Source organism: Nannospalax galili, unplaced genomic scaffold (assembly GCF_000622305.1).
Source record: "Nannospalax galili isolate Female #2095 unplaced genomic scaffold, S.galili_v1.0 scaffold1509, whole genome shotgun sequence".
Classification (NCBI taxonomy): Eukaryota; Metazoa; Chordata; class Mammalia; order Rodentia; family Spalacidae; genus Nannospalax; species Nannospalax galili.
Genome location: NW_008360299.1, coordinates 422541 through 434542, shown reverse-complemented (window position 1 = coordinate 434542; position 12002 = coordinate 422541). Strand labels below are relative to the sequence as shown.

The window sequence follows — 12002 nt, the reverse complement described above, 5'->3', positions numbered from 1 at the left end:
TCTTGCCTTTCTTGTTCCCTCTAAGTTGATGTATTCTTCATAATCAGGATGATTTTTTAATTTATTACTAACAGTTTTCCAAGTTGCATGATAATCTCTCACAGTCTGCACAAGTTTTTCAAACTTATCTGTTGCTGTGACAACAAGTTGTCTCTGTGTTTTATAAGCATCCAGATAGGGAATAATTTTAGGTTTCCCACGAGTTTTATCCAACATTTGTACCAATGCAGTGAAACATGTCTCAATGTTGACATTAAATCGTGCTGATGTTTCCACTACAAGAAGGTTCTTTTTGTTTGAAGCAAATGCTTGAACTTCTCTAAGATAATGATCCACACATTCATCACATTTAGTTGCTGCTATTATTACAGGTTTTTTGGATTTTGATAGCTGGACAAAAAGGTTATTCACAAATTTAAGTTGATCATCAAATTTCCTATTGCATCCTTGACTTACATCAATACACAATAAAAATCCATCTACACTGAGTTTCCCTTCAGGCATTTGCTTCTGTTCGAAGTCCTGCTCCAAGCCTAGCTGATCAGTGCAAATGTACATTAGTTTTTCTGCTGACTGCAATTTAGAGGCAGCTGCACGTTTTATATATGGTTGCAAATTTGTACTTCGATGAGGCAGGAAAGTCTGGTCATCAATGAACTCCGTCTGCTCAATGACATGAATTCTGCATTCTACTCCATCTTCACCACTTTGTGTTATGTCACCCCAGTACAAAAAGTGATCATTGTTTACTACTCGTCCTCCAAAGTCAATGGTGCTGAGCACAGAAGTATGCTCTGGATAATATTCATCTGCTTTTGAGCGCACAAATCTATTGCACAAACAAGATTTTCCAACTCCACAGTTACCTTTGTCTTTTTCAGTCCCAGAGAGTCCAACTACACTGATAGTATAGGATGGGGGACGAGGCTCTTTGTTTTTTGCCATCATCACTCTTTTCTCATGTCTCTACATTCATAAAGGTAACAGCATATACTTTTCATACTGAAAATAAAATCATTTCAAAATACAGATCCAGAACTTCAGAATTGTATTTGGTTCTTTGTAGTTCCCTCATTTGCACAGAAAGATCTTCAAGACCATACTGATCATCTTCCTAGAAAGAAGGAGAAAAGGAAAAATCTTAATGAGTTATACATATTGAATTACACACAGTAAAAAGGCTCATAATAAAGAATTACGCAAAATAATAATTCTAACGTTATATGTATTTAAAGAAACCACATAGTTTATAATTTACTTTTATAAATGCGCACTGACCTCAAAATTTAAGGGAAATCTAAAAATAAAACCACTAAAAATATAAAAATCAAATGGCTCACAAACTTTAAAATGAATCCCCTAGTACCTCTATTAACCAAATATGCATTTAGCTTCTAATTACTCCTTCGTGTAGGTTTGAGGAAACAACTAATCCTTTCTACTCCTTTAATTTTCTAGCCTTCTATAACTGTTGATAATAACTACAATGTACCTCTTTATCAACTCCCTTACAACTGCTCAATTTCTTTTACAGGGGCAGGGAGAGAATCAAAGGCCCTGTGCAAGCTATAAGCAAATATTCTGAAACAGCTACATCTTCAGCCTGATGACTTAGTGGTTTTCTTTTCTTTTTTATTTTATTTTATTTTTTTTTTGTCTTTTTGAGACAGGGTCTCCCTGTAGTCCCAGCTGTTCTGGAACTCACTATGTAGACCAGGCCTCGAACTCACAGAGATCCACCTGCCTCTGCCTCCAGTGCTGGGACTAAAGGTGTGCACCACCACGGCTGGCTCTTAATGGTTTTCTATTACAGAGTTCCTCAAAACTTAGTTCCAACACAAAATTCTTATCTTTAATAATGATTGTGAATTTTACAGTTTTTTTTTCGGTTATGTTTCAACACTCTTGTGAAATCTATCGAGTTTTATCCTCCCTCCCCAAAAAAAGATTTTTGAGAAAGCAGAGGAAGGGGAGAAAGGAGAAGGACTTGAGTATATAAAAACTTTCAACTAACCCTAATCTCTATAACTTCTATTAATGTTTTTTATATATGCTCATCCAAACACAATGCATTTCTGAATACGATTACTGAAAGTTAAGACTTGGGGCTAAGGCAGTAACTCAGTGGTAGAGCACTTGCCTAGTATGTATGAGCCCCTGGTTTTGAAGTCCAGAGAAAACCAGGCAGATGACTCACTTCTATTCTACACCATAAACACCTAAAAACACCTAAATACAGTTATATACTGTATAGCTTAGGGTGGAAAGGTTGAGACAAAAAACATGATCATAAAATGTATTTTTTAGTATTTATTTTATGTGTATGAGTATACTGCCTGCTTGTATGTAAGTGCACCCATGTTGTACAGTGCCCACAGAGGTCAGAAGAGGACATAAGATCCCATGGAACTGGAGCTACAGATGGTTGTTAGCTGCCATGTGGGTGCTGGGAACCGAATCTGGGTCCTATGCAAGAGTGCTCTTAACCACCGAGCCATCTCTCCCACCCCATAAAATCTATTTTAAAGGCTTTAGAAAGCAAAAGATCTTAATATTAAATGAAAATAAGCATTTATAAGTTTTGCAAATCATCATCCTATCACTGGTCACTGAAAACTATAATGCTTTTTTTTCCCCAACAAAACTTACTATTATAGAGGCTAACTCAACTACCACTTAATTTTAAGGCTTCAGCACATTCTAATTAACTTGACAGTAGCAATCTCTGAATGATGAATATTAAAATTTAAATAAAAAATAAGGTAGGTTTCCCCTGACTTTTATGGTTTTCACACCAATTCACAGTTAGCCACCAATTAGACACAGTGAGGAACATCCAAGTCCATCCTTATAGCAGACAAGCTACTTGCTGCTATCCTGAAGTCAGCTCCAGAGCATATGGCATTAGTCACTACACAGTGATTTTTAAACTATAATGGAAAACTTCATGTATGGATAGGAAAGAAGTATGTTGGGTAAATAGTTACCCTTTTTTGTCAGCTCTTACAAGAGTAGTTTCTTTTATCTGACTCTTAACAGAAATCTTAGTTTGAAACAAGAGATTCTCAAATAGTTTGAAAAAGCCTAATTTAGAAAAAAAAAAATTGTTACCTTGCCCTCAAAAAGGATTTAATACATGAGTTACTAATCAAAACTGCCCTCCAGGGGCTGGAGAGATGGCTCAGCAGTTAAGAGCACTGGCTGTTCTCACAGAGGACCCAGGGTTCAGTTCCTAGCACCCACATGGTGTCTAACAACTGTCTGTAACTCCAGTTCCAGGGGATCCAACACCCTCTTCTGACCTCCACGGGCATTGTACGACATCGGTGCACTTACATACATGCAAGCAATACACTCATACATAAAATAAAAACAACTTTACTTCCATACAGAGTAACTTGTCCTCATAAAATCTGGTATAATGCTTATTTTTACTTATAAGGAAATTGAGAAAAAAGTAGGTATGGTCTACATGAACTTTTATGGTTAGGATCAAAGTTTCTTCATAATCATAGTGCTGCTTTTAATCATATGCACTGCAGGCTCTCATTTTTCCTTTAAGGTTATTTTAGAAATCAAGAAAACACTTCAATTATCTTTACAGAAATAAATAATACATATATTTGGGTGAAACTACCCTATACCTGTTTGTCAAAATTAAGCCATTTCCAGAACTAAATTTTCTAAAAATTCTCTAGGCTAGTCATATACTACATGCTCCTTTTAGTGGAATTTAACTCGAAGAAGCTTTCTACAAATCAAATACAAGAAATCTAGAAAAAATGAAAAACAGATCTTTAGAAATTCAGAATTTATTCCAAAATATTTTTAAAGAATAGAATACTAGTAACCAAAACCTGGGAAAGATGTGAGGGGAGGGAGGAATGAGGAAAGGATGGTTAGTGAGTATTGGGACGCATCTGGATAATGGAAATAACAGAATGTTCTTCCACAGTAGGCTAGCCAGAGCTGACAACAATTAGTATTTCAAAATAACTTCTTGAAAGGACTCAGAATGTTCTTAACACAAAGAAATGCCTGAGGTGGTGAATATGTCAATTACCCTGATCTGATCATTTATCACATATACTGAAATATACAGTATACTCCACATATGCACAATTCCTGTCAAGACATTCATCTTTGAAGAAAATTTGTTTTGTACCTTTTCATAAAATTTCTTTTATTAAGAAAAAGTGTAATTTTCAAAATGTTCATGACTTTACATTATTTTGCTTTGTCCTACTGGCCCCTTCTTTAAAATACGTAACGTACCAGTTTCTGGTATTTTTATTGCTATAACCCAGATCCATGTTTGGTACAAGATTACTTGAAAGCACTCTAAATCATTTCCTTGTACAGTTCCTGCTCCCTTTCCCTAGTCTATTCATATCTGAGCAGCCAGGTTCTTTTTTTTTTGTTGTTGTTTTTTGTTTTTCTTGAGACAGGGTCTCCCTGTAGCCCCAGCTGTCCTGGAACTTACTAATGTAGACCAGGCTGTCCTGTCTTTGAACTCAGAGATCCTCCTGTATCTGCCTCCTGAGTGCTGGGATTAAAGGCATGGGCCACCACGGTTCTTTTTAAAATATAAATCAAGAGCCTGTCATTCTTCTGTTCAGAACTTACCAGTACTTCTTAAAGTAAAAGCCAAGTCTTTTCAATGTCCTACTACTACTACTACTAGGAAATCTAACTTTTCCGGTACTTCTTAAAGTAAAAGCCAAGTCTTTTCAATGTCCTACTACTACTACTAGGAAATCTAACTTTTCCAACTTTCCAGTCCACACTGAGGAACACAGCATGCTTAACATGTTCCTGCCTTTGCTCTTTTCCCAATATTTCCAAAGATACTATATAACTTGCTAATTAACTATCCTCTCCATCATTACAGATTTAATTAACATGCTAAAAAGGTACAACTCTGTTTATTCCACTAGCATGGCTCACAAAATTAGAACAGTACTTCCCACATTAAAGGCCCTTAATAGCTACATAAATTCTAACAAATGAAAACTTGAAATTTTAAGCGTATGTAAGATAGCTAATTCAGTAATGTTTCTAGGAGTCAACCACGCCTTATTTTACCTTTGAAATGAGATTTCTCCCACAAAAGCACAGAATCTTTAAAGTAGCTGCAAGAAGTCAATTCTACAAATTAGTCTTTAGACAAGACTATAATCAGTGAATGAAGACAATCTATTAAAAAAATTCAGCAATTTATCTAGTGACTAAGTAACCTGGAAGCACTGGAATTTTTTCTTCTTACTCAATCTCCAAGCACCTGACACCCGAGGGGTGTACAATATTTGATGAATAATAAATGAATCAATCAATCTCTAGGCTCAGCACACACAGCTCTAAAACTAACATATAGTCCTGAAGTTACAACTGTAGGCAAAGCTCACAAAAATGGGCCTACTGTAGACTTTAGGCCTATAAAATCTAGTAAGAATATTCCAATCCCAAAACTTGAGAGCTTGTTTTTGAGGTCTATAGTTTGATCACTAACACACACTACAGGTTTATAAACATCCTGAAAATTTCATGGAAATACTTCCAGGAGGGTCTAAGCAGGCAGGACTCAGGGAACTTCCCAAGTTCTATCCAACAAAAGTAATTTTGTTATGCATTTCTCTTTTGACCTTTCAAGTTACTGTTTGGAGGGCGAAAAAGTTTCACTGCTGAAAACATTTGTAAACCAGCTAAACTATTCCTAAACAGATTAACTGCAGACCTTATTAAATCTACATCTTCCTCTAGGCCTTTATGTGAAAGTGATTCCAAATTTCTCCTAGTCCATTTCCTTATTCTGTAGTGAAAACAAAAACATCAAAGGTCATCTCATTTATACCAACCGAAGAGAACAATCTCTGAGTATTTCCTATACTTAGTTACTATCTGCTTATGCCAGAAGGTCCAAAGGTATAAGGAAGTCCAAGCCCTACAAATATGCTCACCTCCTTCCCTTTAAAGAACTAAAAGGTGGAAGATATTGTAATGTCGCACAGAAAAGGACCCATCATTTTCATTATGCAAATGACTATGACTGCAGGCAAGGTTCTACAACTTTTTTCACCTTACATTTTATTTATTTTGTATGGATGTGAGTGCAGGCCTCATAGGCATGAATGGAGGATAACTTTCAGGAGTCAGATCTTTCCTTCCACCATGTGAGTTTGGTGATCAAACACCTTTGTCAGGCGTGGCAGCAAGTACCTTCAAACACTGAGCCATCTCACTGGCCCGAAGTTCCAAAATCTTTTAAAAGATGGAATACTTGATGAAAATATTAGCAGGAAGGGATACAGAATTTTAAAACATGGATTTTTGTTTGTTTGTTTTTTTAGGTGGCAAGGGGCTAAAAAGCCCAGTCAAGGTGGCTATTACCTGTTACTTCAGCATTTAGGAAGCCGAAGCAAGAGGATCATCATGCATTCAAGGCAAGTCTGGGCTACATAGTAAGTTCTAGGACAGCCTGGGCTAAAAGTAAGAGCCTGTCTCAATTACGGCTAAAAAAAAAAAAAAAAACAAAAAACATCAGGCATGATGATATATGTCTGTAACCACAGCACAACTGCAGAAGGCAGGAGGATGAGAAATTCAAGGTTTTCCTCGGCTAAAGAGCAAGACAGGGACCAGCCCAGGATACTTAAGACCTTGTCTTAAAAGAAAGAAAACACCTTTACAGTCCCATAGCTAAGGAGATAAAAAGCAATACACCATCTACCACGGGGCCGAAAAGTACAGTGTGAATTCAAAGAAATGAAAGGTTAGGGCACAGGCTGTAACAGAGCAGAGTTTAGAGAACCTCTGTAACGTAAAAGGCAGCAAGAAGTCTTTGCATACTATACAGTGTCTCTCATATCAGTCTCTAAAATATTGCTTGATTCAGCCATCGTAATATAAAAGCAATCACAGGAAACAAATGATCTTGATGTATTACCACTAAACCTTCATTTAGAGACACAGATATTTGAATTTCATAAAATATTCACATATTACAAAATAACAGTCTTATAATTAATTTCTTCCCAGTCATTTCACAATGTAAAAAAGCCACTAAGAAACAGGTAGGCCAGGTTTGAACCATGCCATAATTTATGAATCTGAGATAAATGAAAAATTTTTGTGAATAAAAAAGATTTGAAAAAAACTTAGAAAACAGACTGGTTTTCGTTTTCAAAGAGTCATTTCAGATAATGTGATTAGTGTGGTATGAGTAAGCACCATGGCCATACTGGAAAGTAGAGAAATAAGGTTAGATATAAAGTATGCATAAAATATATCCTCCTTAAGGGCAAACTAGAAGTAGACTGTGTAATAAGCAACAGAGTAGTCTAAAAGTAAAATACAAGACTGAATTTTGTGCAATACAAAGCCCCCCAAATTGATAAATACTCTAAGCTTGAAGCACCTGAACTGCCTTAGAACCGAAAAAAAAAAAAAAACAATTCCAGACAGAGAGCTCAGTGACTGGCACTAGACATATGAAATAAATGAGTCAGTATTTCTTAATGAAAGGCTAATCGGCTTTAGCAACAGATGGTGATATCACCTGAGTTTCAGGTGTTATCTCTAAAGTCAAATGAAATGTGAGTAATGAAATGAGGGGAGGTCAAGATGAGTAGCAAGACCATAAACTTCAGAAAATTACAAGACCATCTGATATATTCTTTGAAACATCAGAAGGATCCTATACTTAGTCAAATGCAGAAGGGCAGGAATCTAAATCTTTCAATTCTCCAGACCAAAATAATGTTAATTTTCTATCAGTTACCTTAAACTGTCAACAACCAAAAAGTGTTATCTTGGCTCTGAGAAGGTAAGCACAATCAACAGGAAGAAAACAGATAAAGCTATACCATATCAGAAACAAAGAAGTGGTTTTTTTTAATTACTCCTGCATTTATTAGTATTTCCCCCTAATCGTTCCATTTCGCTCATAAGGTTCAAGCATCTTTACCTTACATGTTCTTCTCACTTTGATCTGGCCTGTACTTCTCAGGTCCTTTTGATTCAGTCATTACTACTTCAATGTCTCTTTTTCCAGTTCTTCACCACCCTAACCACGCACTACTTTCTAGTACTACTTCTTTTATCTAAGTCCATACATATCACATTTTAATCAGCAATGTACTGCTCTGCACAATTCATCTACTCTGTATTGAACTAGCACTTAACTATTCCTATGTTGTCACATTTCTCAAGCGCTCTCCCTAGAAACTGTAAGCTCAGAGTTTTTAAGGATACTATAGTACATACTTTCTTATATTGCTCACAGTGCCTAGGTGATCAATAAAATAATTTGCTAGGGTTAATAAGGTAAATCTAATCTGAAGCTAGAAAAAATTAAAACTTACTTTTGTCATCAACTCTGAATAAGAAGCTTGGAAAAAAAAAAAAGGACATCTTTTAACCATAAAATTATGTATAACTTTTCCCAAATAATACCTCTGATTCTAAACGTAAGACCAAGTTAACCAGTCTGCTTTACTGCACAGCCTATCTTAGGCATTGGAGACAGTCAGTTTCCAGAACCCAGAGGAAAGGAAAAAAAAAAAAAAAAAAAAGCCAATCCTTTTCTCTTGCAATCAAACAGATTGCATCTAAACACTTGCTGCTAAAACACTCAGTGTTTTCCTCTGGGAAGGATTCCCAAAGAGACACTGATAGAAACTGTTTTCTGTATTTCAAAGTACTTTTTTCTATTTACTACAGTAGAGTTACTACCTTTCAGTAAAGTTTGGGCTACCCCATTACCTCCAATTTATCTTTGTAATACCAGGGCATAATATTAAGTACCAAATAAAAGACATCAAATGACACGCTTCTTAGTGCAGACTAATTTTCACAGATAAAAACAGAAGCTTGCCTTGGTTTTAAAGAGTAACTTGTCAGAAGTCTCAGGGCATCTAGGAGAAATAGCCTATGGATCTAAAAGACAGTCTGAAACTCAAAGTACATATTTTAAAGTCTTACCTTTGATTTTTAAAATTTTCAATTTTTTTCAACTTTGTTTGCAGTGCTGGGGAATGAACCAAGAGCCTTGTCCATGCTGGGTTTAACTGTTCTACACTCTAGCACTTTTCCGAGTTTGATAAAATGATCAACAAAGTACTGTTCTCAAATAAAAGGCTGATTACTGAAATTACCAAATGATGGATGAGACCCTCAGACCTTTTACAAATCCCATTTCCTTCTTGAACTTTCTTTTTTTTTTTTTTTGAGACAGGGTCTCCCTGTAGGCCCAGCTGTCCTGGAACTCACTACGTAGACCAGGCTGGCCTTGAACTCACAGGGATCGGCCTGCCTCTGCCTCCCGAGTGCAGGGATTAAAGGCATGCGCCACCACGCCCGGCTCCTTCTTGAACTTCGATGTACATTACAAACCTACAATGGCACTTGTACATTACAAACCTACAATGGCACTACACAGTGCTTCTTGAGTCAACTACATCACCTGCTCCTGTCAAGAAAAAACTATGGCTCCTACAGACCAAATAGACAGTTTTGAAATAATACCTATGGAAACTGAAGTTTTAATAAAATTTATTCTGCAACCACTAAGAAAATCATTATGGCATTTCATATTTAAGGAGTAAATAATAAAAGTAACATTTATCTTATGCCCTGATAATACTGAAAAAATTTAGTATCGTCCTCATGAAACATACGTTTTTCCAATTAAAAAAAAATCAAAGAAATTAGTGCAGGAGCACTGGCTGCTCTTGCAGAGAACCTGGGTTGGAGTCCCAGCACTCACATGGCAGCTAACAACCATCAGTAACTCCAGTTCCAGGAGGATCTAATGCCCTCTTCTGACCTCCTGGGGCATTGCACAATACGGGTGCACTCACATACATGCAGGCAACACACTTAAACAAATAACAAACAAATAAGTAGAGGCCTGAGGATGTAGCTCAGTTGGTAGTGATCACCTAGTATGCTAAAGGCTCTGGGTTCAATTCCAGACAGCAGCTAAAGGGGGAGTTTGCATAACTATCATTCAAAGCTGAACTGTCACTTCAAATCTAAAATAAAAGGTAAATACAGCATTTCATTCTGTAGAAAACCTTAACTTTAAACTTTAAAGGTGAAAGTTACTTATTTTTCTCCGAAAGTGTACTAAATCCACCTTAAAAAAAAAAAAAAAGAGGGAAGACAGTGTTCAAAACAGTCAAACAGCACGTGAGAATTCAGTATATTAATTTTGAGAAGGGCTGGAGATGTGGCTCAGTGATACAGCACGGGCAAGGCCCTAGTTTCAATTCCCAGCACCACAAGAAGAAAAATTCTGTCAATATAGTTCAGGACAAAAGAACACTAAAATAATGATAAACAGAATTTTGACATTTTTCCTATCCACGTGTAACTAAGCCCACTCCCAATCCTCTTAATAATTAATGTACAAAGAATGAAGACGTGCTGACCTGGGTTAAAGAATGTAGCCTAAACAAGACAACCAAGTCAATAGTTACCTATTTATCTATCCTATTTTATTCTGCTTTAAATCAATCAGATCAATAGCTCTATTTCTTGAAGTCAAAAGCACCTATTCTTAGTCTTTGAAGTCAATGTTTAATCACAAACTATTGTGATGCATTTGCAAGTTTTTGGTGACCCACCCTTCCCACTTTCTTCCTCTGCTTAGGTAGGAGAAATGTGGGTCAATTACAAGAATAAAAGAGGAAAAAATGGGAAATTCAAAACTGAAGCAAACTGTAGGCTACCTGCACTTAGTGTCATTACGTAATGAGACTAAGTGCCGAAGTAAACTGGTACCGACAGGGAAGCATTTCCAAACACTTCACCGAGTCTGTACTTCAACCACAGTATTTCCCACAAGTTAAATCTGCGTGCAGTGGCTGTGCATGGACCGCTTTAAACGCAGAGAACGTTCCGAGAAAGGAACGCTGTCAGTGCAGGCGAGCCTGTCCTGACCTCCGTCCTGCTGGAGCTGGCTCTGGGTCTAAGCGGCGGGCGACTCCCCCGCCGACCCCGCTCGCCGCGTGCAGGGAGCCCGGACCCGGCTTCACACCGGGAACGAGCTCCCCGGCCTGCCACCGACAAAGAACCAAAGGACCGACGGAAACTTGAATTCAGAAGCGCGTACAAAACCCACGCGCCCGGCTACTCCGCAACACTTTTTTCATCTCAAGCACCGGTCCAAACTGGATTGCTACGCTGTGGGAAGTCCGAGTCCGCAGCCGGCCCCGCAACTTTCCCGGGCTCCCGCGGCCCGCCGCGACCTCGCAGCTCCAGCCACGCGGGGCGGGAGCCGCATCCGCGCGTGGAACCGTGCACGCGCCGCCCCCCGCCCCCGCCCCCGCCCGGACTTTTCCACAGTGCGGAACCGAGGGAAAACCGGGAGGCGGCGAGGGCGGCGAACTCAAGTCTCTCCGCCCCAGCCCCGCCTCGTCGGCCGCTGGGACTCGGCGCTCCGGTGGCGCCCCAACTTCTCACCCCCCGACTCCCGGCAGGAGCAGACCGGAACGTGCAAGACACGGGAGGCGGCGCCCGGGCGACCAGAAAAGTGAGCGGGCCCACCCCGGGAAAGGCCAAGATCGCGGCGGGATCCGCGGGTCCGCGGCCCGAGCGCCGTTCCAGGTGGAACCGGTTCCCGGCGGCCCGCACCCCCCGCACGCGCGCGGCCGCAGCAGGCCTCCGCCGACCCCGGCCGGTCACCTGTGGAGAAAGCCGCCCGCCGCCGGCCTCCTGCCCTTCACCCGCCCGGCCTGCGCCGACCCGGCTGCCGGGCCCCGGCCTGGGAACCGGCTCCAGCCAGCGCGCGACGCGGGAGGGGTCCTACCTAGCGGCGCCGCTCTCCTCCATCGCCTCCTCTGCGGCCGCGGCCCCGGCGTCTGCGGCGGCAGCGACATTCCCGGGAAGCGCTCCCGTCGCCGCCGCCTCCCGCACTCTCGGCCGGCCTCTCGCTCCGGGCGCGCTCTCCGAGCGCCGCGTCCCCCCCCGCGCCCCGGCCGACACACACGCCTCGAACCCGG

General features: G+C 39.9%; 1 protein-coding gene across 3 annotated transcripts in view; it reads right to left on the bottom strand.

Moving 5' to 3' along the window:
• Arhgap5 (Rho GTPase activating protein 5) overlaps window positions 1-11971 on the bottom strand; it is a 79737-nt gene extending 67766 nt beyond the window's left edge. For all 3 annotated transcript variants that reach the window (XR_003847955.1, XM_008824221.3, XM_008824222.3), the window contains exons 1-2: window positions 11810-11971; window positions 7-1114 (exon numbers count right to left, since the gene is read on the bottom strand). Coding sequence is in view for 2 of the 3 variants with exons in the window: in XM_008824221.3 (XP_008822443.1) it covers window positions 7-948 (942 nt within the window). In the remaining variant the exon portion in view is untranslated. The remainder of the gene's footprint in view (window positions 1-6; window positions 1115-11809) is intronic.
• Window positions 11972-12002: the final 31 nt, after the last annotated feature.